Below are 26955 nucleotides of genomic sequence, written 5' to 3' on the forward strand. Positions count from 1 at the left end.
TTATAAAAAAGGCCATTACAATATATATATACGATATTGGATGCTTCCTTGTCCCCCCTTCCTTGGGTTTATTCTTTCACGCAACCCTCAACAGATAGCGCAGGCCTATGGAACGGAGGAGGTAATTTTATGGGGTGCCTAGCTTCGGGGGAGGAGACTTTAAGCCTTGTTTACGAATCAAAAGTCAGACGCTAGGGGCTGTTTCCAGGATCCGCTTCCTAAAGAAGGACGGAATAGTCTGGCTAAACTTCAATGGGTGCGGCTTGCACTGGTAGGTGTGGCCATGCTTTTATGGGCGGGGCTTAACTCTCGGTTTTGCACACTCGTCTTCCGCAGGGTGTGGGCGTGGCTATAGCTTTTGGGCTGCAGAAGTTCTAGGCGTGACACTTTGGCTGCATGAGCGTGACTGGGCGCGTCTATCTAAACAGGAGACGTTTGGCCCGGAGGGGTGGGTGTGTCTCTTGCTGTGGCCGCGCCCACTCTGCTCTCGTTCACCGCTCTTCCTCGGTCCCCAGACTGTGGGAGCTTGTGGACGGGACGGATCATGGTCGGGCTCCTCGCGCTTCTCCTGGCCGTGATGCTGCTGAGCTCGGGCCGGGGCCAGAGAGGTGAGAGGAGGGATGGGAAGAGGGTCCCAGAGAATGCAGAGGAGTGTGGGTAAAGTGTGGGCTGAGAGATCAAAGTTTCAAAGATGATTTGGTCTTAATTTACGTAGAGTCTTGGGGGGGGCACGGTTGCACAAGGGATAGAGAGGTACTACTGGGCTCAGACTGGCGGCGAGGATGCATGGGGTGCGGGGAGGGGGGTGGGGGCTGGACCGGGAGCAGGGGCCCCGCCAATAGGAAAGGAAGGCAAGGACAACATCATGAGACTTGGTATACTAACATTACATGAACACCTACAACATGCAGGTTGCACATAGTGTAGGCAGACGCCGAGTCAGCAGGTCGGGGGCAACCAGGGGAGGCAGGTGGCTTGGACAGGGACTTGAACATTAGAAGGGGGAACGATTTGTGGGCAAAGGGTAGAGCGGGCAGGAAGCGCGGAGAACACTTAGGGTACTGCGTGGGAATGAGATGACAGGAACAGGGGCAAAAGGGGAGGGGTTCACAGACATTAAAAAAGCATGGACTAAAAAAGTGTAGGTAGGTCTGCATACCTTGAGACTGCCCGGGCACTGAAGGGAGGCAGGGGCAATGCCACACAGTTTGGGAGGGAGGGGGACAGACAGGAGGCTGGGAGGAGAGCTGTGATGCAAGGCGAGATGAGAGGGGGCACAGAGTGCCAGAGCAGGATGGGGCACTCTGGGTGGACCAGGTGGGAAGGAGGAGGGAAAGCTAGTAAAACTGTGCACACTGAGAAAGCGCGTACGAAAAGAGATTCTGCAGAAGACAGATAAGGAATCGAGGTTCGGGGTGATGGATGAAAGAGTCATAATGTGGAATCATGATTTCGCGGCATTCCGGGTCTTTGACGTCACTGACAGCTGGCATCTACGCGACTTTGTCCCCGTGAATTGATTTCATTTTTAAAACTTCTAAATGAAGATCTGGGGTGGCGTTACATCATTTGATGCTTGTGGGGACCGGGGGGTCGTGGTGGTCGACCAGGCATTTTATATGAGGAGTGAAACGCTACCAAAGGGACAGGAGTAGTGAAGGGCAGAAACGCTGCAAGTGTTTCCTATGCGCAGTGGCGTAGCGTGGGTTGTCAGCACCCGGGGCAAGGCAAGTAATTTGCGCCCCCTAACCCGTGGATTTTAGCACTCGCGAGTGCGAGCGCGCCCCCCCCCCCCCCCCCCCCCCCCAGATGTTGCGCCCGGTGCGGCCGGCCCCCCTGCACCCCCACGTTACGCCACTGCCTATGCGGCACCTTGTGCCAGTCTTGGTTTGCTGTACAACACCCGTTGGCATTCTGGAGCTTATAGTTGTGTACGCCCTGATATCAGCGTGCACCCCCAAGCTCCTGCGTGCAGCCGGGGCTGGTGAAAGTTGTCACACATGGAGTCACTTGTCAGCAATGGATCATGCAGTCAGGGAAGGAGGACTGGGGCAGTTAGTGGCAGTGGGCACACAGAGGCTATGGGGCAGTGGAAAGTGGGCTTTGCGTGGAGGGCTGTTATTATGTAGGGCATCTGGGCTAGAGAGGAGATGTATGGTGTAGCTATAGTAAGATGGGCACACACGGGGAGCGGGACCAGAAGAGGCTGTTGGCACACAGAAGGGATCTGTCCATACGTCAGGATTGTCACCGGAGTCAACCAAGACACGGAGCCTGGGATCAGCTATAGAAGGGAACCCGTGGAGCTGGCAAGGGACGTAGAGGGGCGCAAGGACACGGGGGAAGAGGGCACAAGTGAGCTCTGCCCATTCCCATGTTTCCTTCCTCTGCGGTTCCTCCAGAGTGACTGCTTTAGGATCGGCGCACTGTGCACGGGGACCTGTAGGCTAATGCGTAGAACAAGGACCAGGCGACTGTGATCCATTCTATTTTGATCATGGACAAGTTACTAAAAACATTACATTACATAAAAATAATATTTAGAGAATTGAGGTGCTTATCACAAAAGTGAGAAAGTAAGTTTGTGTCTCTCCCTCAAATGTAGTTTTTAGAAATCCTAACAGGACGACTGTATGCGTTAATGGGGCGAGGAAGGCGTACGCCCTTGGAGCAAGGGAAGTAAATACCTCTCTAAACCTCTTTCTTCGTACGCACAGCATCTGGCTCTGAGGGTTTGTTAGTAAGAGAAGTTTCCCTGCTTTTAAAACTGATGTGCAGACATGCTGCATTTGGTACTAGAGCTGGCGAAGACTTGTTAGTGAGACGTGCTCCCTCCCTGTGAGGCAAGTCAGCTCACTGCAGTGGGCTCTTGTGTGGCCTGAGGTTTCGTGGATAATACGAGAAGCTCTGTGCATCGGAGGCAGATGTATAGACTCCGTGCACTAAGCTCGGGTGTTGTGGATGGTTTGTTAGGGACTCTGGGGCGCATGCAATACATTGGGTGCTTATTGTAGACCTGAGTATTTTTAGTAAGCGGGCTGGCTGCTCAGGTGTGCAGACACACTGCATTTAGAACTGGTGCTGTGGATGGTTTGTTAGTCAGAGAAGCTCCCTGCTGCTGAGGTGTGCACCACTGCATTAAGCTCTGGTGCTGGGATGGTTTGTCGGCGAGAGAAGCTCCCTGCTGCTGAAGTTTGCACACACTGAATCAAGCTTTTGTGGCATGGATGGTGAGTGAGAGAAGCTCCCTGCTGCTGAGGTGTGCACACACTGCATTACGGTCTGGTGCGGGGATGGTTTGTTAGTGAGAGAAGCTCCCTGCTGCTGAGGTGTGCACACACTGCATTACGCTCTGGTGCGGGGATGGTTTGTTAGTGAGAGAAGCTCCCTGCTGCTGAGGTGTGCACACACTATATTTAGCACTGGTGCTGTCGATTGTTTGTTAGTGAGAGAAGCTCTCTGCTGCTGTGGTGTGCACACACTATATTTAGCACTGGTGCTGTCGATTGTTTGTTAGTGAGAGAAGCTCCCTGCTGCTGAGGTGTGCACACACTGCATTAAGCTCTGGTGCGGGGATGGTTTTTCGGTGAGAGAAGCTCCTTGCTGTTGAGGTTTGCAAACAGCTCATCAAGATCTGGTGGCACGAATGGTTAGTGACAGTAGCTCCCTACTGCTGATGTTTTGCTCACTTCATCAAGCTCTGGTGTTGTGGATGTTTGGTAGTGAGAGAAGCTCCCTTTGGCAGAGGTTTGCCTCACTACATTAAGCTCTGGTGCGGTGGATGGTTTGTTAAAGAATCACCCTGCTTCTGATGTTTGCCTCGCCACATTAAGCTCTGGTGCGATGGATGGTTTGTTAGTGAGAGACGCTCCCTTCGACAGAGGTTTGCCTCACTACATTAAGAGCTCTGGGGCGATGGATGGTTTGTTAGTGAGAGAAGCTCCCTTCGGCAGAGGTTTGCCTCACTACATTAAGAGCTCTGGGGCGATGGATGGTTTGTTAGTGAGAGAAGCTCCCTTCGGCAGAGGTTTGCCTCACTACATTAAGCTCTGGTGCAGTGGATGGTTTGTTAGTGAGAGAAGCTCCCTGCATGCAAGGCTTGCACACACTGCATTAGACTGCATGCTGTAGATAGTTTATTTAGCGACAGGAAAGGTCCCTGTCTCGGAGGTAGGTGTGGTTACACGCAGCATTAGACCTTAGCGCATGACTTTTGTATTAGTGTGAAATACTTAATGTCGCCTCTGCAGCTGGGGATATTTTGCTAAAGAGAGAAGCTGTCCTAGTTCAGAAGCCTTCTCTGCCATCTCTTGTCTGGATTTGATCCAGTTTGAATCATTCTCAGGATTTCCTTACCCACTTATCTTCCTGGTGGCTATGCAGGTAAGAACTCTGCTGTCTGTACAGACTCGGCCTGGAGTCTGTCAATAGTGAAGTAGCATAACAAGTAATGTGGGAGGGAGCTACTTGCTGGAGGGCCATGAGAAACTGTGTAAACAAGTTCAGAAGTAAACAGGAACAAGAACGTTATTTGAAGGCTCAGGATCTTACTTGTGAGAGCAGGCAATATTTGGGATAAGAGACGGGGATGGGTGTGGACTGGAGACGACAGGAGCCAGGAGTTAGGTTGTAAACAATCAGCTTGTGCCAACTGACACCGAGGATGATTTTTTACCTAGAGAACGTGGCTCTCCTGCACCATAGAGGATCATTTCTCTCATGCCATAATCCGATTTCTTTTGGAATGCAGTGCAAGCTCAGCCCCGTATGAGGTTACAGTGCGTAATAAATGTTACGTGCTGCTGCCTTACCGAGCAGATGCCGAAGGGCAGCCGCCCAGTACCACTTTGTTGTGCAGCGGCTGCAGCCGCAAATGTCAAGGTTGGGGTGGAGGTTACAGATGATGGGGGAAACAAATAAGTAAAAAACAAAAAAAACCACTTACCTTTCCCCCCACCTGCTGCCTCACTCCTCTGCTCTTCTGGTGTCTCAGCATTCATTGGGACACTAGTTTAGGCTCCCCAGCAGTCTTGGCACTGCTTTCATGCTAAACCTAGCATGAGAGCAGCGTCAGGATTGGTCTGAGTGGCTTGCTCTGCCGCTAAGACAGTGCACCGGGGTCTGTGCAGTTTCTCCAGCCCAGCTGTGCAAGTTTGAGAAATCTGAGTGCGCCTAAGACAGCCATCCAAACACACATGCACACTTGGTGCACTCTACACCCTCTTCCCCCTCCCATGGCCCAGCCCCACCCTGCACATGCTGGCTGAGCCAGCAGCAGAAAAATAAAATAATAACAAAATACCGTTTTATTTTTCTACTGCTGGCTCTTACCCAGTGGGGCAATGCCCTGTTGTTATGTCCTTCAAGATAGAAACACATTGGTGGTAAATACATCCTTGTATGAGGCTTCTCCCTATCAGACTTATTTCCTTCTTCCCTCTGCGCTGAAAACAGCTTATCAAGTTCAGGCAATCACTGAAGAATCACCCGTTCGGATAGCTTTTTCCTCTGCACCCTTCCTGATATCATGACTTCTTGGGATTCTTTACAGATAACTTGCTTCATAGCTTTTTTCCTTAGTCCCCTATTTGTTTTCAAAACTTTTAAATGCTTTGATGTATCATTTGGGTAGGTCCAATGCAATATAGGGCCAGATGTACAAAGTCCTTTTGCATTTCTTAACTGTCCAAATTGGTATTTTGGGCTGTTAAGAAATGTAAAACAGCCTTTTCTGATGTACAAAGGTCTTTAGGAAATCGCAAATAGGGATTACCTATTGGCGATTCCTATTCTGATGTACAAAGCGTTTTCTAAATGCAATTTTTGTATTTAGGAAATACAATTGACATTGACTTCAAGTCGATGGTAACAATGTGCAATTTTAAAAAAGGACCCCAAAAGGCTTTTTTTAAATTGTAATAGAACACACACTTGCCCCTTGGGCATATGTGTGCTTTATATGTGCATCACTATTTTTGGGGTGCACAAAGGGGGGCCTTTTTCCCATTGTTATCCTCTGTTTTGCATTTCTCAAGGAAATCGCCATTTGGGAAATGCAAAACCAGCCCATTGACACAAATGTAATGGGATTCCTTATATGTGATTTCCTAATAGTGATTCCTACTTTGTAGGAATCGCTATTAGGAAATCGGTATCTCTGTACATAGTATTTCCCAAAAAGCGATTTCTATGAAGTGTCTATTTATGAAATGCAAAATTACATTTTAGTACATCTGGCCCATAATCCTGTATAATAAATATACTTTTTTTTAAATGTGCGAGATAGGTGTCCTGCTAATGCCAGTGAATTTGTGGTGCTCTGGGCCCTTGCCCTCACTGTGCTCGTGCCAAGGCTGAATGCATATGGTTGGTGTGCAGTGGCACCAGCTTTGTGACCTGTGTTTGATTCAATGCAGTGTGTAGGTAAAGTAGGTCGATGATAAAAACGCAATTCAGTGGCAGTTGTTTTTCCACATAATTATCTAACACACTTGCCACATTTTCCACTACATAATGCTCAGGTGTGGATCTCAACAACTGCCCCTTTCCAGCTCATTTGCATGAAAAGTTAACTTTAAAAAATTGCCACACTTGTGCTGGCCAGACACCGAGCAAAGGTTATCTGGCCGACTTTCAGTTCTTGCCTGCTGTATGGGTGTGTTACAATTGTATTATATGGTGAAATATTTCTGCATAGAATATTGATGTATGTCCCCAGTTGATGAAATGCTATGTGAGCTAAATCATATGTTTAAAGAATCAAGGAAAAAATAATTTCTTCGTTGTCCATTAAACTATTTGTACAAATTCATGATACACCAACCATACTTTTCTTAAAACTGCAGATATTCGAAGCTCACAAACTACCGAAAAATCCAAATAAATGTATATTTGTTTTTTATAGAACCAAATTTTATATCATATAACACATGGCATACATGAAACATGCATTTGAAAATGATAACCGAAGCCAATAGAGTGCACATTTTCTGTCACGGCCACGTAAGCATCCTCTGAGTGGCGTCAGTGGTTAGAGATGGCGGCGTATTCCAGCACTTCCCCATATCTTCTTGTGTTTTTGAAGGCACATCCTGACTCGATATGTTGGCTCTTCTGATTCGTACCATTGGTCCATGGCGGTCCTCCATGGTCGTCTTCTGTTCGCTCGTGGGCAGTGCCCTCTCGAATATGACTCTTTTGGCCAATGGTGTGTCAGTTCCCACCACCGTTGTTTCCTCCATTCCCTCCTAGTATAGCCAGTCATGTAATTCTGGCTTGTGGTAAAGACGTCTTCCGGTTACCCTTTATAGTGTCTGAAATGTTGACCTACAGTAGATTTTAATCACTGTCTCTCTCGCACCACGTGAGAGAAATCTCCCAATAAAGCTTTTTTTTTTTAAGGTTTATTTTTAACATAGGATATCTCACTGTGCCTCATACCAACCTTTTTAGAAAAGTAAAGTTTTGTTTTTCAGGGCCATTGGTTATTGGAAAAAGGTGTTTGAAGAGGCTCGTAGTCTATATACAATGTAAAACCCAAACTGCAGACTAGTCCCACAACATAACTTGGATGCGCTGTTTCAAAAGACATAACACCTTTTTTTCCAGGAAGTGTTTATACTTGTTTTCTATATGTGCAGCATTATGCATTTTCACCAAACCGTACTGGAAATGTTATTCAACAAGTAATGCTTTAATTTTGCTTTGCATGAAAGTACATACATACTGTTCTCTGGCTGTTTCTAGCATTGTCCTTTCTGTCTTCCAGAGTAGAACAGTTTAATGTTAGAAATAGTTAGAGAATCGTATTTCTTCGCGTTTATGCAAGGCAAAGCTATTTGTTGTTGAGTACCTTTTCCACTAGGATTTAGTGAAGATGTATACTTTTCCGTCTTTAAAAACTTTATATCTTGCAAAGCATTGGACTTCCTTTTATAGCCATACGTGTTAACATAACAAAAGGAATAGTGAGGTAATGCAGGCACAGAATTTGCAGCACTATGCTGTGTAATTTGTCTTTTCCTATTGTATAACTTAGCTAACCAGTCCCATATTTTGTCTCGCCGCTGTTATATAATACCAGTGGCGCGCTGTGTAAGCGTCCTGGGTCTCTGTTTTCCCCCGTCTGTATATGTAAAGTATTGAGTGTTCCATGTATCTGTGATACATCAAGTATTGCACATATTTTAGATTCTGATACCATGAGCTGACAGTAGATCTGAGAGCTGAACTAATATTTGTGTCCTTGGAGTGACCTCCTTTGTATGTACCCACAAACTAAATAAACTCGAAAGATATACCTTTATAACAGTTACGTGTCGCCAGTTGTTATCACAAGATGTTCAACCTTAGGATGGTACAACAGGTGAGCTAAAAATGATGACTGAATACTGCCCAGCATTATCATTGTTTGCCTGCGACAATTTGGCAAGCATCAATAAAGCACAGACTGTACACCTCTTTAATCTGTCTTAACCCCATCACAGCTTGGTGTGCAGAGGGTGGAATGCTTGTACCTGAGAAGAAAAGCCTACTCCCTCAGGAAAACCAATTCCTAGTTAGGATCCTTCTTAAATACTCTATTGATTCAGGGGTCCTCCTCTTTTGGCAAGCCTGACCTTTACACTTGCACGGGGAGACCTCCATGCCTCAATGACTTTAGCTTTTCTCATGTCACGTTTAGGCGATTTCCCCTTTGCCCCACAACGCCCGCAACACACCTCACAAATGTGTTAGCCGCATGCCTGCAGGGAGGTCCCTCTGTGCCCCACAAGTGGCAAAATCAGGCTGGAGTGCTTGCACCTAGAGAGGTAAGCCCTAACCCCTCAGTAATGTCAGTTCCTGGGTAGCATCCTCCTTATATATTTTCAGTTGCTTCAGGGGTTGCCCTCCTTGGGCAAAGTTGACCAACCTGGACGATAAGTAATTGACACGACTCAACAGAAATCCAACACTAATTTATAAAAAATTAAAGCAGATTTTTATTTAATTGTTTACACCAAAACAAAGACAATCAAAAGAGCGCACTCGGAGTTATGGATTTTTGAAGGAAAAATAAATCAGTGCACTTCATGCTTGCCATTGGGTCAATGAGAAATTACACTAGTGACACTCGGTCACTTGCAGGTCAAGTTCACTGGAAACCACTGGATGGTAAGGTGAGGCGGGTCCTAGCACCAGGTTCCGATGTCAGTAGAATTTTAGTTGGCTTGTAGGGCCCGGTTGTAGAGTTGTCCTGGTGCTGAACGCAGGAGTTGCAGGTGCTGGATTTGCTGCCGAGATGGTGCTGGTGAGGAAGGGGGTGCAAAATCTCAATAGCGGGACCAGTAGGGGCACCAGATTGAAGATGCTGCGGGGGTTCCCTCAAGGCACAGCGTCAAACAAAGTTAGTGGTAACCCCACTGGCCACCAAAAAGGCTTGATAGTAGCAGATATAGCTTTTGGCTACTTTCACCTTCGGGGCAAAACAGTAGCTGTACAAAATTTTGTGGAGATCAGGACTGCTTTTCCCAAAATGCACTGGAACTTTTACTTTTAGGCCAACCCGCCAGCATGCCGGATAGGTAGTGATTCTTTGGTTCCGGGAGTTTGGGTTGCCTCTGCACTGCAAGGTACTAGTACCTTAAGTCAAGGGAGTTCTGAAGTTACCTTTGGCTTGCAGGATGGCTCCTCTTTCCTTTGGGTCCATTCTGTGGTCCAGGACGAGTGGTGGTTGTGGAGTTGTAGGATTGTTGCCATAGGAGCAGGTTTTGCACCTTTGCTTTGTGCAGATCCTAAAGTCTCAGTCACAGGTCTCTTCTTTGTCCTTTGTTACAGTTTCATCAGATCTGAGGTTATGGTGTCAGGGGAGCCCCTTAAATTCAAGATTTATGGGCATTAGGGGTGTGGTTGCTGGTTGCCATCAGGCTACTAGCCACAGTGGATAATCCTCTGCTGAATCACCACTTCCTGTGGAGGGAGGCACATTTTCTACCCAAAAGCCTCTGTTCTGTCACTTTTAAAAATGACAGAACCCATCTTCGGCTGTACAGAAAAGGTAACCCACCTTAGGGGTCTTGCTAGTCTTTAAGGGGTGTACGCTTCCTGACTACCTAATTTTCCCACCTGCCCAGGTTGCAAATGTGCCTGGGGCAGGGGTGTGGCTTTGCCTCCTCTGGGAGGCCCCCTATCTGCATATCAGAGGAGGCAGTGTGGGCTTTGAAACTCACCGCCTTGATGGGCCACTTCCTTAGCCATCCTGCTAGGGAGGGAGGTGACACCTCTCAGCCAGGCAGGCCTTTGTTTCTGACTCCTGGAAGAGTTCACACCTCCTGGCAGGGGGTCAGATTCCTGCCCTGGTGCCAGCAGAATGTAGGCTGTCAGCCAGGGCACTGAAGGCTGGGGCAACCAGGTGGGCAACCACTAAGATAGCCACCCGGGTGCACGTTACATTACATCTGACTTAGGGAACAGGTCAGGTTTGATGGAACAAGTTGTTTGGTACCAAAATGACACCTTTCAGTGGAACCATAGTGAAGATGGCAACCTCGGGATACCCAGTGCCAGCCCATGTTATCCTGTGGTCCCTGAAAACTTATAGCTGCCCTTAACTGAAAGAGGCGTCTCTAGGGACATATAAGTTTGAACTTATATATTCAATATAATGTGCCTTGCCTCTTGGGCTCAGGAGAGGGTAAGGTTGAGTTTGAACTGTTTCCACTGCTCATACAATCTTCAATGGCAGGTCTGCTATCATCTTTTTACTTGGGTCCCTCAGGGTGGCACAATCAGTGCTGAAGGCCCTGGGGACCCCCTTAACTCCCATGCCCCAGGTACCACTGATACCCTTTACCAGGGACTTATAAGGGGGTTAAAGTCCTTGCCGATGGGGGTTCCAATTTACATACATCATATTTTAGGGAGAGCGCACCAGCACTGGGGTCTGGAGAAAAAGTGTGGGGTAACCATACAAAAAGGGCACTTTCCTACATAGAGTAACGTTTGATCCGTTTGAACCGAACAATCATTTTTTTATTGTTCAAATTTATACTGCAAAGAACAGATGGTGTATCATATGACAAGTCTAGTAAATCCATAACTCTGCAGAAAACTCTGGACTCCGAATTGCAAACTTCTAGTGGCCCTGTGAAGAAAATTCAGCCAGGTGATTTTCTGCCATACTTTGTATGTCTTCTAAAAATTGGAAGAATTTCCATTTTACCAAACTTTAAAGCATGTCCTTTGCCTTAAAAAGAGACCAGTGACATTTGCAGGTTTGCTTTCTTGACTCAATTCCTTTTTAGGTCTAGCTCAGAGTCATTTTCTCTTGAGGCACTTTTAATTTTAAAAAAAGCTTAAATCAAAATCTGTGTAGTTACCTGTAGACGTTTTGGGTTATCTGTCTTCATCCATAGGTTATTTTTCTGTTATCGTTCACATTTTGCTTCCACCCACAAGAGCATACAACATATAGGGCAATGGGTCAGCCAAGTACAGCCATTGCCTCTTCTGCACTGTGCATTACAGCATTTTATGATTGACTAAATAGGTACTGCACTTAAATCAATGAACTAGAATACCTGGGCTGATGGGTTAGAACTGTACTTTGCTATGCTTTTCTTTCCATACCTTTTTCCTTTTTATGTTTTGTGTCACCCTTGTGTGGTTGACGTCTGTCTTCGTTTTGCTTTAATTCAAAGCCTGTTGTTCCTTTTATTTGCACCATATTTTCCTTTGATACGTCTTAAAACTAGAAATGGAAAAGGAAGAATCACTACTGTTGTATTTAAGCAATTATTCTTTTTTAGTATTTGAATTTTAGTATGTCTGTGTGTTTCTTCTTTTCATTTTTTTTGCGGCTTAAGCTTGCAAGTGTTTTTTTTAAAAACTATTGCACATTGAAGCCTTGTGCTCAGGCCCACACCACTATGAGTCAAAGTCGTTTCTGTAATACCAGTGTGGCCAACTCATTTTTTTCTTGAGTGCTGCTTTAAGTGCATTGGACTTCTAGGAGCCACCAAAGGTCTGTATCCAAGACTCACAGCAGAACATCTCCGAAGGATTTTAGGTCTGCAGGTAATGCAGATTTCAGGGCCGATGGGAAGCTGCAAGTGTCAGTGGGCATCGATCCAGCATAGGATGCTACATGGGGTCCAAGGACATCTACAGAAGGCTCCATACAGGGCTGGTTCATTTAAGTGCTGTGTCAAGCAGATAGCATGGCAAAATTGTTAGCGCATCTTTCTGTGACACAGGACTGCAGCTTCCTCGGTCTTGTGGTCCGCGCCGACCGACCCGGCCCAGAAAGCGAAGAAACGCTTCTACAACCACAGCATGCCCTTAGACTCAACGATCACACCGTGCTTTGCCAAACCACTTTCTATACGTACAAGCTGAATCCACATGCACTGATGCCACTTACATGCATGTGTGTTGGTCAAAAATTTCCAAACCTATGCTGTGCTCTGCCAGTTCTTTTCTGGTGGTGAGGAAGCCTGTGCCCGTGCTGTGTATGTTTCTTGTGCGAGAGAATCTTGCACTAGTCCAGCCCATTGTGTATCTGCCATGAAATCCATACTATATTGTGCATTCAAGGTAAGCTTACACTGTAGTAAGTGTTTGGCTGTGAGGGAAGTGTGCACTTTCCATCCGTGTGCTCTTTATGTTGTCTTTGTTTAAGAGAAATTTCTTCTGCTGCTGTCAATGGTGTATCCTGGGTGTGAGGAAAGTTGACACGGTGAACTATGGTCGACGAAAGCTTCTACTGCTGTTTTAGATGGCAGTGTAGCTTGCACTGTTGCATTATTTATATATGCCATTGTTTTTTATATATATATATATATATATATATATATATATATATATATATATATATATATATATACATATCTTGGACTTGGCATCCTTGGCGTGGTCTCCCCTAACTTTTTGCCTCTGTTTCGGACTCTGTTTTTGTTACTCTGGGCACTTTACCACTGCTGTCCAGTGCTAAAGTGCAAGTGCTCCGATACAAAATGTGAATGTAATTGGTTTATCCATGATTGGCATATCTGATTTACTGGTAAGTCCCTAGTATAGTGCACTAGAGGTGCCCAGGGCCTGTAAATCAATGCTACCAGTGGGCCTGCAGCACTGGTTGTGCCACCCAAAATAGTAGCTCTGTAAACATGGCTCAGACCTGCTACTGCAGTGTCTGTGTTTGCAGTTTTAAACGGCCAATTCGACTTGGCCAGTGTACCCACTTGTCAGGCCTAAATCTTCCCTTTTTATACATGTATGGCACCCCTAAGATAGGCCCTAGGTAGCCCCATTGGCAGGGTGCAGTGTAGGTTTAAGGCAGGACATGTACTGTTGTGTTGTACATGTCCTAACAGTGAAATACTGCCAAATTCAGGTTTCACTGTTGCAAGGCCTATCTCCCTCATAGGCAAACATGGGGACTGCCTTTAAAAAACTTTAAACGCAGATTCCCTTTGAGGGCAGATAGCAATGTGGAGTTTGGGGTCTCTGAACTCACAATTTAAAAATACAAACTTTTAGTGAAGTTGGTTTTTGGATTGTGAGTTTGAAAATGGCACTTTTAGAAAGTAGGCATTTTCTTGCTAAAACCATTCTGTGACTCTGCCTGTTTGTGGATTCCCTGTTTGGGTCAGTTTGACAGTTGGGCTGGTTGCACCTCTCTCTAGACAGTGACACAAAAGGAGCTGGGGTATAGCCGGCATATTCTGATGAGCCATCTGTGCTAGGAGGGAGGGGAGGAGTGGTCTCTCACACCTGAAAGGGCTGTGCCTGCCCTCACACAATGCAGTCTCCAACCCCCTGGTGTGTGGCTGGGGCCGGTCCTGGCCTGGGCAAGGAAGGATTTCACAAACAAGAGGGACTTTCCTTTGAAGTAAGCGTACTTCAAAGGCAAAAATGGGTATAAGAAGGGCACCCAAAACCACAGACTTTAGATCACTTCTGGACATCATGAGGAACCTCTGCCTGGAGATGAGCTGAGAAGTGCTGCCCTGCCTGTGACTGTGCTTTCTGGAGCTATCCTGCAGTTGCTGCTTCTGCCTGGTGAAAGGGGACAAAGACTGGACTTTGTTGTGCATTCCTTCTTGTTAAGAAATCTCCAAGGGCTTGTCCTGAGCTTGCCTCCTGTTGATGAAGTCTCAGGGCCATCAAAGACTTCCCCTGCCAGCACCCGTACTCTCTGCTGAGACACCTGCCCTGCCAAGTGGTGCCCTATCCAGTTCCTGGGGCCTTGACAGGGGAAGCTGGCAGACCAAGCTGGAAAATCCATGCACAGACCGTCGTGCGAGGAAATTTTGACGCAACCTCCGAGAGCGGCTGAAGAAACGATGCGCCGTCGGCTCTGCAGCTGAAATCGACACAGCGCTTGCAGTGCGGCTGGGAGATCGATGCACATGGCTGGAGAAACGATGCGCTGCATCGCTGATGGAGGCTGGTAGCGTCGCAACCCACACAGCGCGGTTTGGCTATCACCGTGCGGCAGGATTTTTGGACGCAATCCTTGCTGGGTGTGGAAAAACGATGCAACGCCTGCCCGGAACCGAGTGCTGCCCAGATCGACGCATCACTCCCCTGCAGGGAGTAAAAATGATGCTCGCCAGCCCGACCAGAGAAGGAGAAACGAAGCACGATCTCACTTGCGGGTGAGAAATCGACGTACTGATTACCTTTTTTGACGCACACTCGCCTGTGCGTGTTATTTTGCCGCTGCCCAGGGACTTTTCAATGCTAACAGTGTTGTGTCTGTTTACAAAAGGACTTAAGACTTTTTTTGCTTTTTAATTAATAACCTGACCTGTGTATGTTGGATATTTTCTATTTTTCTAAGCCTGTGCTGTGTCATTTTGTCGTGGTTTCATTAAGGTACTGTGAGTATTGGTACAAATACTTTACACCTAGCACTCTGAAGTTAAGCCTGCCTGCTCTTGCCAAGCTACCAAGGAGGTGAGCTGGGGTTATCTGAGGGTGAGTCTCCTTTACCCTGACTAGAGTGAGGGTCCTTGCTTGGACAGGGGGTAACCGGACTGCCAACCAAAGACCCCACTTCTCCAAATATATATATATATATATATATATATATATATATATATATATGTGTGTGTGTGTATATATATATATATATAAAATATAACCTAGTGGCGTTTGTCACTAGATAATTATAGTTAGGACCTAGTTTTTATATTAAAAGCTTTTTTTTAACTTGCCTATATCTTTATATATATATTCACACACACACAAACTATGGTAGTCAAAATAAATGTAGAGCAACTATACCAATAAACACACATTCCCAAATGTATTATACAGTTCACAGGTCAAATTCCAGCTGTGTACCACAATTAAGAAAAAAAGGACACGAGAAAGCCACTGTTTACTCCCTCTCAAATTGTATATTACAACTACTTTACACATGGATACAACTCTTTCAATACTCGTGAGGCTGCATGAATTTAATTTTACCTCACTTCCCAAAATTAAACCTTTGTATTTTATTTTTTGTTAAAAATCTTATTTAAAAAAAAAATAATTGAAGAAAAATCCATGACAGAACTATATATGCACACGTGGGAAGTGTGACATGCTATTTATTAACATTGTTGAGAGAGGGAAATTATGACCCACTCAAGACATTGCCTCTTATAGTTAGCATCCCATACAACACTGACCTTAACTCATGCCACCCGTCATGTTCAGAATACCAATTTGACAAAGGCACAGAAACATACAAAACACCAATATCGCAGTGCCATGACTGATGGCACAAATTATGGCACTGCACATATTCAATGGGATACCAAGACAACTATCATGCTTGACTTGCTGTGCCCTTATGAAGATGCCCGCCTTTTGCCCCAACACACATTCTATTGGCACTCTTCCGTTAATTCATAGGTTAACAGATAAATTAATCTCCTGATGAGGCCCACAGATTTATGCTACTGGGTGGAAACGGTGCCAATATTTCGATGGTTGTCCTATGAACCAATTAAAATCACATAAGACTTTGCCTGTTGCCTATTATTTTCACAGCTCAGGATAAAACTCTGTATCTGATTGTACAAACCATACACTCACTACTGTTAAGCTCCCCAAAGTCTGCCCGATTATTTGTTTGTTTGGTATACATGGTGTCAAACATTATATAATATCCTTTTATGCAGATAAACTGTTGGATATATGTATTATTATATGTTTAATTGATTGATTAATCCTCAGATGATGGATACATGCATTATACCTGTGCAAAGGAATCCCACAGAGTTGATGTGCATTTTTCTTGTAATATGTTTGCTAAGCTTTACAAATTGATGCTTGGTGGTTAACTTTCGATGAGTCTGTTATGAGTGTTCTAAGTCTGGTGAATGATTTAATATGAACATTAATATGTGTGAATTAAACATAACACATCAATATGTTTGCGTCTAATTTTGATATTTAATGACTTGTTATCCTCAATGCTAAGGACTGGAAATGACGAGGTCAGGTGAGGGGTTAATGTTCTGTTACTTGCCTGTAATTTTCATCACCCAGAAACTAGATTTCCTTGCCCCAGTCCAAGTACCCACGACGCCTGCCACCTTCCCCCTACAACTTGTTAGAAATAGGAAGTATGGGAAGAATAGGGAAGGTATTAGCCAGTAGGGCTGTATGGCTTTAATAGAAATTAAAAAAGGATTAGGGGAACAGCTTGTAGAATCTGTCGGTGAGTGAAAACCTCACTTATCTATAAGCACTGGGACTAGGAAGTCTAGTATTGAAGTAGTGAGGATTACTGGTAACTAACAGAACGTTCCCTAATGTCACAGGGCCTAGCAACCATGGAGTACTTCAATCGCACAATATCGAATAAAAACCTATTTCATGCTGAACAAATATTCAGCAGAGCGTACCCAATGCCTTCACACTCACTGTATCATGGCCTGTGAACATTATAAATATACTTTTAACAAAGGTATCCTATTCATTTGTTTTAAAATAATGGCCTTGCCCTGTTCCTCCAGTGAAAATATTAAATACTTTTTTGTGGGCGCTCACACATCCTATTGGTGTCATGCGGTATAGGGATATTAACTCCCTCTACTTGACCTTATTTTTAAGTAATTTTAATTATACCTGTGGTACCCAAAATAAAAAGATATCGGGGTAACCACTAGGTATTTTTATATAGTCTCCTCGTTCGGTTTAGTTCTTTATCCAAAGTGGTCCCAGGAAAATGGTTGAGCCCATCCTGGCTTATAGGGACCAGGGGGCGACCCCATGATGAAGCATGACACCAGTAGAGTGTGTGAGGTTCCACAATACAAATATTTAATATTTTTCCTGGAGGAACGGGACAAGGCCATCTTTTGAAAACAATTGAAGATATCGTTGTTAAAAAATATTTTTGAGGGAGACAGCTTCCTACGCACCCCACAACAAAATCCTTTCTCTCTGCCCTCGCACACGAGTCTGATTCTTCGTTTTTGTAAACATTATAAATATAGCCACGTGACCCTGGGCAAATACCTAAAATCGGATACTTGCCTGGCCCTGACATGTTAGACATTTGTAGCCATCTCAATGGCAGTTCTGAGGGCCAGATGAAAATGAAGCCTTGAGTGTAATATCGTAGGTAAGCTGTCAGCAGTGCTGAACCAGCCAATGATCACTGGACTGGCAAGCCATAACATCGAATCCAGGCAAGGCCGGCACAGCCCTTCATCCTTCAGGGCTGAGCACAATGAACACTATCAAACCGGGCAAAGCACCCAGAAAAGGGCCAGAACAAACAATTGCTCGTTATTATGAAGTAATCAGTTGTCCGTGTTTGGCACTACTCCCATTTAAGTTTGAAATCAGTAAATGACAAATGTCGCAGAGTACATCCAGAAATAACTGAGTGTCACCGATAAACGTGCTGAATGCTACAGGTCCCGTACAGGAATCGCCAACATCATGTCATTCACAAGACTAAACAGCGCACTGCCTAAAGAAGCCCCATCCAGGGGTTGGCTAGTAAAATACAGCCATACCAAGTGTGTAGGGTGGGGGGGGCAACAACCCTGTGCCACTGCACTTGCTGCACAGCTGATGCATATCGCCGCAGGCGTTACTTCTTAACTGATCTCGATTAAAAACACTGAACTGAGAGAAATAGCTCCGCACCCCCGATAGGCTGTGCTTACAGATATTACACTTGCTACTAGCGCCGGAAGGCTACGTTATTAAATGTATCTGTCGTGCCCGGTTGCTTGCTGTCAATCACAGTAAACACCGAGCAAGGTCGTGAAGTCGATGTTCTCGGAGACGAAGACATTTTGATGTTGCAGGGAGAAGTCACGATGAAACTATGGCACATCCAAAGTAGGATGGATTCTTCGGGCCAGCCGTTTAGGTGTGACTGCAGCGTTGTATTGTGTTGGCATCTGTATGGGCTCTGCGACCCCTGGCTTGGCACTGAAGCGCCTTTCCAGACGAGTAGCATGCTGTTCATCGATACATAGGGTCTTGCTTATCAGACCTATCCGGAGCTAGATTATTCCAGTTTAGGCTCCTGCTCTTTGAACAGGTTACTCATGCACCCTTGTGAATGAATGAATGAATGAATGAATGAATGATGCCTAAAGCGCGTGACAGCTCCATGGAGGTTCCCGGCGCTAGACTTGCAATGACACGCTCACATGCCACCAGTCTAACGGGTTTTAAGTGCTTTTCTAAATATCTATTCCTGGGAAATTGCCCAAAATGAAAGTGGAAGCTGATTCCTTTCTTTACTTGGAAGAATCGAAAAAGAGTGCCCGCCATACCTAACGTGGTAAAATCCTCGCACCGTAACAAGAAAAGCCGAGGCAGTGCAAATGGTGTCATTCCTATGTGGAGGTTGGATATGTGTACATGCAGGTGTGGTGTCCTTTCCCCTCATTTCATTACTACAGCGTCACATGTCCTCATCCTTTGTGACACCATTCCCCTTTGCATTCCAGAATGTCTTGGGTTTTGAACTCCAAGTTTGGCAGTTGGAAAATTTCCAGTGGCTGAGGTGGAGTAAGTGATCTCTGCTTGGGAACCTATCAGCGTCGCGTCTATTCTTCACTGGCGACGAGGACTGTTGAGTTGCTTTCTCCACTTTAACATGGAACAAGTTACTGAGGCTGGGTATCCGCCTCTCTGTGTGAGCAGGGACACCATGTCCTGATATATGTATTTAATGGAGGCTGGGTACTGCACAGTAGAAGCCCTTATCTGCGGTGAGCCATCCAGTGCATGTTGGGACTGTACACATAGTGGAAAGGAATCTTCTGCATCCTATTTGCAGTAGGATACATCAGCATTCGAAGAAGACAGAAAAGTGTGGCAAAAGCTGATGTCAGTGCAGTGATTACAGCTGAGATGAAAGGCCTGATCAAAGCTAAAATTCAAGGGAAAGTGTTTTATATGTGGGCAAGTTGGTTATATATCCGATAACAAAGAGCGTTCTGACATAATGTGGACCTACAGGTCATTTTCTCAAATACTGTAGAAGCAGGGACACTGTAACGTAAAGAAATGCATTGAAAGAGATTTGTTAGTAGGTTCTGCAAGTGAGGAAGTGGATCTCAGGCAACCCATTGATTTTGTGATGATGAATGATATACAGTTGAGCATGATGTTTAACTCCTTCTGGAAGAGCATTGTTTCTGGCAATTTTTTTTTTTTTTAAACTCGGACTGTCTCTGCAACGAATGGACATCAGGCGAGTGGCCAATGGTGAATTAGAAGTTAAAATGCAGAATTATTTTACGACCATTGTTTAGTCCCACGCAGGATAGTTACTAAGAAAATGTATGTTGTTGTTAATAGTGACAGTATTGGGGGCTGACCCCAACAAAATGACTTTGGTGCTTAGTTGGGATCTTAATGGCCATCTCTGTACATGCCAAATGTTAGAGGGGTGTGCTGATTTTGAAAATATGTTTTGTGATGTTTTTACTAACAAATTGGGTTGTGTAAAGTATTATACTCACTGCATCAAATTCAAAGCAGGAGCCAAACCCAGCATATCAAGGGTTAGGATAATGCCTTTGGTAGTACAAGATGTCTTGCACAAGGAGTTGGAGAGATTACAAATGGCCGGTGTGATAACGTCTTTAGAACCCAGTCAATGGTTAGCCCCTGTAGTCGTTACTCGGAAGGCCAGTGGAGCAACAGGCCGCTGCATCGATCTGAGAACCTGGAACAAGAAAGTGGTTGCTAGATGCCCACTTCCCAGTATTTTTGCATGTCAACCCTGGCAGATACAAGGTGTTTCACACCTTAGACCTTGTGTCTGTTTACTAACAGATCAAATTCCATCCAGATTCTCAGGGTCGCCTGCTTTTGCTACATCTTTGTTGGTATACAAGTTTCTCAGGATACATTTCAGCCTGGTTTCATCTGCCTCCATCTTTTAGAGTGATGGAATCTGTCTTAGACAGTGTTGAGGGTTCGCACTGCCTCCGGAATGATGTTCTAGCATTTGGATCTACCTCAAAACAACATAATGACGGAGTGGGTGTCATTCTGGATAATACTTGACGAAGCAGGTTTGACATTAAATGTTGAGAAATGTCACTTTTATGGAAAGGAGAATATATCATGTAGTGAACACACTGTGAAGAAGTAGGGAATGAAGCCAAGCAAGAATTGATGGACACCTTTTTTAGGCTGAGCGTGCAAGTGCTTTGACCTGTTGTAAGTATTGTGGGCTTTTAACCACACCCATCATTTACACTCGTTCGTGGGCTTGCCTTTCAAAAATCACTTGATATAATTGGTAAATGCTTTAAATGTGTCCTGCCTTGAGGCTGTTTTTGTTACGCCTTGCAGACTGCCCCTTTTACATGGATTATTGCACGATTGACGATATACTTCAGCTTGGGCGACCAATTTTTTGTCGCTCTCCCCTTCGTGCTGCATGGCGGCCATGGCACTCACAGCGCTAATAGGCACAACAGCATGAACTCAATCACCGGTATTGGAGCGCTGGTCACATTGTTCACAGTTACCTAATCAGAGTAATTTCTTGTGGCTCTCCCCTTAAAACGCTTGAAATTGGTGAACGCTTTATGTAAAAAGGAAATCCTCACAGCGGCTTTCCTGGCACAGCAGGAAAGTCAATACTACAATATACACTGCACTTTGGAAAACTCAACCCATAATGCTTTGCAGAGCACCATTTTTACAAAACATTTTTGCTCATAACTCAGCCTGTGGTGGTCCTAGGACAATGGGACTGCCACCAAAACATTCACGGCAAAGTGCTCTGTCTACATCATCTTTGGGTCCCCACACTAGGTTAGTGAGGACCCCAAAATGTAACCCCTCCCATCATCCAGTATCTGTTTAAGTTCTCTCATGGTTGGCATTGTTGTTTTACAGCTGGGAATAGCCTGTGTTTTAAAGGACTTGTTTTTAATATTGTTATAGGCCTGCTACCCCTGAATAAATGTAATGCTCTATGCCCTCTAGGGGCTGAATATATGGTTACACTGCTTTATTTTTTGCCAAATTCTTTTTGTGTGGCAGGGGTGTGGAACTTATTAAAATATCTACTTGCCCAGGGGACAGGTTGCTTCTCAAATCTACTTGTCCTGTAAAAAGATCTACTTGTCCCTTTGGTGCCATGTAGTGTGGCGACAAATTATGGCAGCAATCTCATTATGTAAGAGCTCTGATAATAGCCTCTCTGATTATGCCAGGGCTACTACCTTAGTAGGGCTTGAATACTTGCAGTTTCAATCCCTACTGTAGCAATTTCCTTATTTTTCCACCTTTCTGCAGATCTGCATACTGGGGCTGGAGGAAGCAGTAAGCAATAGTTCCAGGGCTGAAATGCCTTTGAGTCTGCAAACCTACTAACCTGCATGTTTTAAAGATTTTCACCAGCTTCTCTCTAATATTTTCCCATAATAAGAAAGGTTGGACATTTACTCCTGATAATGGCAGAATTAGAACTTCTTCCAGGGTTGGGAAGAAAGTGGCTGGAGGGAAAATGAACTTGCAAATGCTTAATAGATTTTCACATGAGCAAATCTACACATCGTATTTACCCATGCTAAAATACAGTTCACAAATATTTTATAGGGGTACGACATATACCATGGGTGCACTTTTGTGACTTTAAGAATTTGGGGCCACATGTCAGTAGGTTCAGATTTGCGACCCGCAAATTACGAGTCAGAGAGACTCGCAATTTGCGAGTCGCAAATCCGAATGTAGGATGGCACCATCTGTGATTCGCAAGGGCTTCGCAAATGCCCACCTCATGAATAATCATGAGGTGGGTCGCAATTTGCGACCCCCTTGCGAATGGTGGCCCTCACAGGGATGGTGGCCTGCTGGAGACAGCAGACCACCATGTCTGTGACTGCTTTTTAATAAAGCTGTTTTTTTTTTGATTTGTAATGCAGTCCGTTTTCCTTAAAGGAAAACGAGATGCATTACAAAAACGAAAAATGAAATGTTTTCGTTTCATTTTTTCAGAGCAGGCAGTGTTCCGCAGGACCACTGCCTGCTCTGAAAAAATGTTTACAGTGACATTCACAATGGGGAAGGGGTCCCATGGGGACCCCTTCCCTTTAGCGAAAGTGTTAGCACCCATTTGAAATGGGTGAAAACTGCGATTGGTTTGCGCCCGCGTTCGCGGTCACAAAACAATCCTACATTGCACTGCGAGTCGCAATTAGGAAGGGAACACCCCTTCCTAATTGCGAGTCGCAAACCCGTTTTGCGATTCGGTAACCAGGTTACCGAATGGCAAAACTGGGTTTGTGCATCGCAATGTGCTTTTTGCACGCCGCAAACAGCGAAAGTCGCTGTTTGCGACATGCAAAAAGCTACCTATATGTGGGTCTTGGTCCCTAATTAGGTCTGGTGTTAACAAAACATTTCGTTTTTATTAAACTTATATTTCTCTCTCTTTCGGCTGGCTTTACTGTGAGCGATCGCATTCTGCTCTTCCACAAGGAGCATATTGGCACACAAAGTAGTTTATTCAGTGTCAGGAACTACAGTGGCAATCATTGACGTAACAAAACTGGAGGGTGCCCCTTTGCAAAGAACATGGAGGAGCCCCCTCTCCAGACTCACTCAGGCCAGGTGCTGTGCTGAAGGGGCCCCCAGGAGAGCGGCTGCGGGCCTTTGTTATGCCACTGGTGGCAACGTGTGCTTTTAGAGTTCAAAAACGTTTTGGTTTTTTTTTTGCCAGTGTTTGTTACAGTGTTGAGGGCCTGATAGCTCCCACAACAATAAAGTGTTACAAAAGCCTTGTCAAAACAAGACACGCATTGATGAAACTAAAAGACTTATAAAAATATGTCAGATCAGTTGGCTTTGTCAGTGTTTGTTTATTTTCATGCTTGCCATAATCGTGTTGAAAATGGTTACATTGATTTTCCATTAGAAATATTTTTGGGAAATACTAGCATGCACCAACACATTTTACTAAATGATACTTCATTTGCATCTAATCAGAGAGCATTCTGGGAGCATTATACTTAGCCTCATAGCCTAAACTTTTCCAACGTGTATACACGTTTTTTTTTTTTGTACTGGAACCAACATCAGTAGTGAAGTGTGACCTTAAAACATTTATTTACAGCACTCACCCTAATAATGAAGGATTTCAAATAATGAACCATAAATACAAGTTGGAACAGCATTATCTTTTGGAAACACATTACCTCAACTGCAGAGAGTTCCACTCTCTGTAAACAGACAGCCAAAGGGTTTGTGCTGCAGAGGGTTGGGCCTACTTGTCCCAAGGACAAAGTAAACATAAAAACTTGTTGCCCTTGACCCTAAACAAGATGTCCCGGGCGTCGGGCGATAGGAATTCCACATCCCTGTCTTTGTTACCTTCAGCTGCTTCAGGCTCTTTGTCACCTTCAGCTGCTTCGTCGCTGTCTGAGGTTTCTCCTTGGTCTTCCCCAAGTGAATCTGTTGTTTCGTCCTCAGAGAATATTTCTCTCTCTTCTATTTCTGCCTGTTCGCTTCTAGTTCTGTTTTGCTCTGTCTCAGCGCTCGGCACTTTGTTATCAGGAACTGGCAGTTTCAGCGCTTCAACTTCCTCATCTGTGGGACACAACACTTTCTTTGTATGACTGGCGTGGATCCAGTTGGGAACTCCCGCACACTTCACAGCGGTAGTGGTCGTCAGGATCACTTGGAAAGGGCCTTTCCAACGGGGTTCCAGACACGACTTCCTCACATGCTTCTTTATCACGACCCAGTCACCTGCTTTCAGTGTGTGTCCTGGACCTTGGATCGGTGGCAAGGTGGTTGCTTCCACCTGGTGAGAGAAAGAGCGAACCACGTCAGCCAGACCTTTGCAGTAGTCTAACACCATATCATCTGTAATATTCAAAAGCGCGTTTGCGGGAACTGCAGGAAGTCTCATGGCCCTGCCCATGAGAATTTCGTGCGGGGACAATCCAGTCTTTCTGTCAGGGGTGTTTCTCATTGACATTAACACCAAAGGCAATGCGTCAGGCCATTTCAAATTTGTCGATGCACATATTTTCGCCATTCTTGATTTCAGTGTACCATTCATCTGTTCCACCTGTCCTGAGGCTTCTGGGCGATAGCTACAATGCAGTTTTTGCTCAATGTTCAGTGCTGCTCAAAGTAACTTTATCACCTCGTTATTGAAGTGACTTCCTCTATCTGATTCTAAAGAGATCGGGAATCCGAAACGTGGTATCAACTCCCTCAACAATAGTTTTGCGACTGTAAGGCTGTCATTTCTACGTGTGGGGTATGCTTCAATCCAGTGACTAAAAATGCACACAATCACCAACACATACTTCAGACCTCCATGCACAGGCATCTCAATAAAGTCCATCTGCATTCTGCTGAACGGGCCACCCGCCCTACCAATGTGGCTCACGTTCACAACCGTTCCCTTTCCTGGGTTCATCTGCTGACAAATGACACATCGATGGCAAACTGCTTCTGCAACTTGACGGAATCTGGGGTTAAACCAATCAGTTTTGAACAATCTTATCATGGCATCTCTCCCTAGGTGAGCCTGCCAATGATAGAACCGCGCTAGCTGCGATAAGAGACAATTTGGTAAAACAAACTTTCCCTCATTTGAAACCCATAACTCATCTTCTCTCTTTGTACATTGTGCCTTAATCCAGGAGGCTCTTTCATCCTCCCTGACGCTATTCTGTAATGCTTTTAGTTCATCCATTGTATCCACGACCTTCAAGGCAAATGCTTCAGCTGGTTCGAGCTCTGGCTCACTTATCAAATTCCATTCATCCCTGAGCAATATACAGTTCAAGGCACAAAATCTTGCGACTTGATCCGCATATGCATTTCCTAGGGAAACATAGTCCTGTCCTTTTGTATGAGCACTACACTTTACCGCAGGGGTGTGGAACTTATTAAAATATCTACTTGCCCAGGGGACAGGTTGCTTCTCAAATCTACTTGTCCTGTAAAAAGATCTACTTGTCCCTTTGGTGCCATGTAGTGTGGCGACAAATTATGGCAGCAATCTCATTATGTAAGAGCTCTGATAATAGCCTCTCTGATTATGCCAGGGCTACTACCTTAGTAGGGCTTGAATACTTGCAGTTTCAATCCCTACTGTAGCAATTTCCTTATTTTTCCACCTTTCTGCAGATCTGCATACTGGGGCTGGAGGAAGCAGTAAGCAATAGTTCCAGGGCTGAAATGCCTTTGAGTCTGCAAACCTACTAACCTGCATGTTTTAAAGATTTTCACCAGCTTCTCTCTAATATTTTCCCATAATAAGAAAGGTTGGACATTTACTCCTGATAATGGCAGAATTAGAACTTCTTCCAGGGTTGGGAAGAAAGTGGCTGGAGGGAAAATGAACTTGCAAATGCTTAATAGATTTTCACATGAGCAAATCTACACATCGTATTTACCCATGCTAAAATACAGTTCACAAATATTTTATAGGGGTACGACATATACCATGGGTGCACTTTTGTGACTTTAAGAATTTGGGGCCACATGTCAGTAGGTTCAGATTTGCGACCCGCAAATTACGAGTCAGAGAGACTCGCAATTTGCGAGTCGCAAATCCGAATGTAGGATGGCACCATCTGTGATTCGCAAGGGCTTCGCAAATGCCCACCTCATGAATAATCATGAGGTGGGTCGCAATTTGCGACCCCCTTGCGAATGGTGGCCCTCACAGGGATGGTGGCCTGCTGGAGACAGCAGACCACCATGTCTGTGACTGCTTTTTAATAAAGCTGTTTTTTTTTTGATTTGTAATGCAGTCCGTTTTCCTTAAAGGAAAACGAGATGCATTACAAAAACGAAAAATGAAATGTTTTCGTTTCATTTTTTCAGAGCAGGCAGTGTTCCGCAGGACCACTGCCTGCTCTGAAAAAATGTTTACAGTGACATTCACAATGGGGAAGGGGTCCCATGGGGACCCCTTCCCTTTAGCGAAAGTGTTAGCACCCATTTGAAATGGGTGAAAACTGCGATTGGTTTGCGCCCGCGTTCGCGGTCACAAAACAATCCTACATTGCACTGCGAGTCGCAATTAGGAAGGGAACACCCCTTCCTAATTGCGAGTCGCAAACCCGTTTTGCGATTCGGTAACCAGGTTACCGAATGGCAAAACTGGGTTTGTGCATCGCAATGTGCTTTTTGCACGCCGCAAACAGCGAAAGTCGCTGTTTGCGACATGCAAAAAGCTACCTATATGTGGGTCTTGGTCCCTAATTAGGTCTGGTGTTAACAAAACATTTCGTTTTTATTAAACTTATATTTCTCTCTCTTTCGGCTGGCTTTACTGTGAGCGATCGCATTCTGCTCTTCCACAAGGAGCATATTGGCACACAAAGTAGTTTATTCAGTGTCAGGAACTACAGTGGCAATCATTGACGTAACAAAACTGGAGGGTGCCCCTTTGCAAAGAACATGGAGGAGCCCCCTCTCCAGACTCACTCAGGCCAGGTGCTGTGCTGA

General features: G+C 45.0%; 1 protein-coding gene across 1 annotated transcript in view; it reads left to right on the forward strand.

Moving 5' to 3' along the window:
- Nucleotides 1-378: 378 nt before the first annotated feature.
- Nucleotides 379-26955, forward strand: part of LOC138284889 (discoidin, CUB and LCCL domain-containing protein 1-like) — a 180831-nt gene continuing 154254 nt past the window's right edge. Inside the window, exon 1 of the mRNA XM_069224136.1 lies at nt 379-608. Coding sequence (XP_069080237.1) covers nt 545-608 — 64 coding nt within the window. The 5' untranslated portion in view covers nt 379-544. The remainder of the gene's footprint in view (nt 609-26955) is intronic.

The sequence above is a fragment of the Pleurodeles waltl genome, chromosome 3_1, assembly GCF_031143425.1.
Source record: "Pleurodeles waltl isolate 20211129_DDA chromosome 3_1, aPleWal1.hap1.20221129, whole genome shotgun sequence".
NCBI classification, from domain to species: Eukaryota; Metazoa; Chordata; class Amphibia; order Caudata; family Salamandridae; genus Pleurodeles; species Pleurodeles waltl.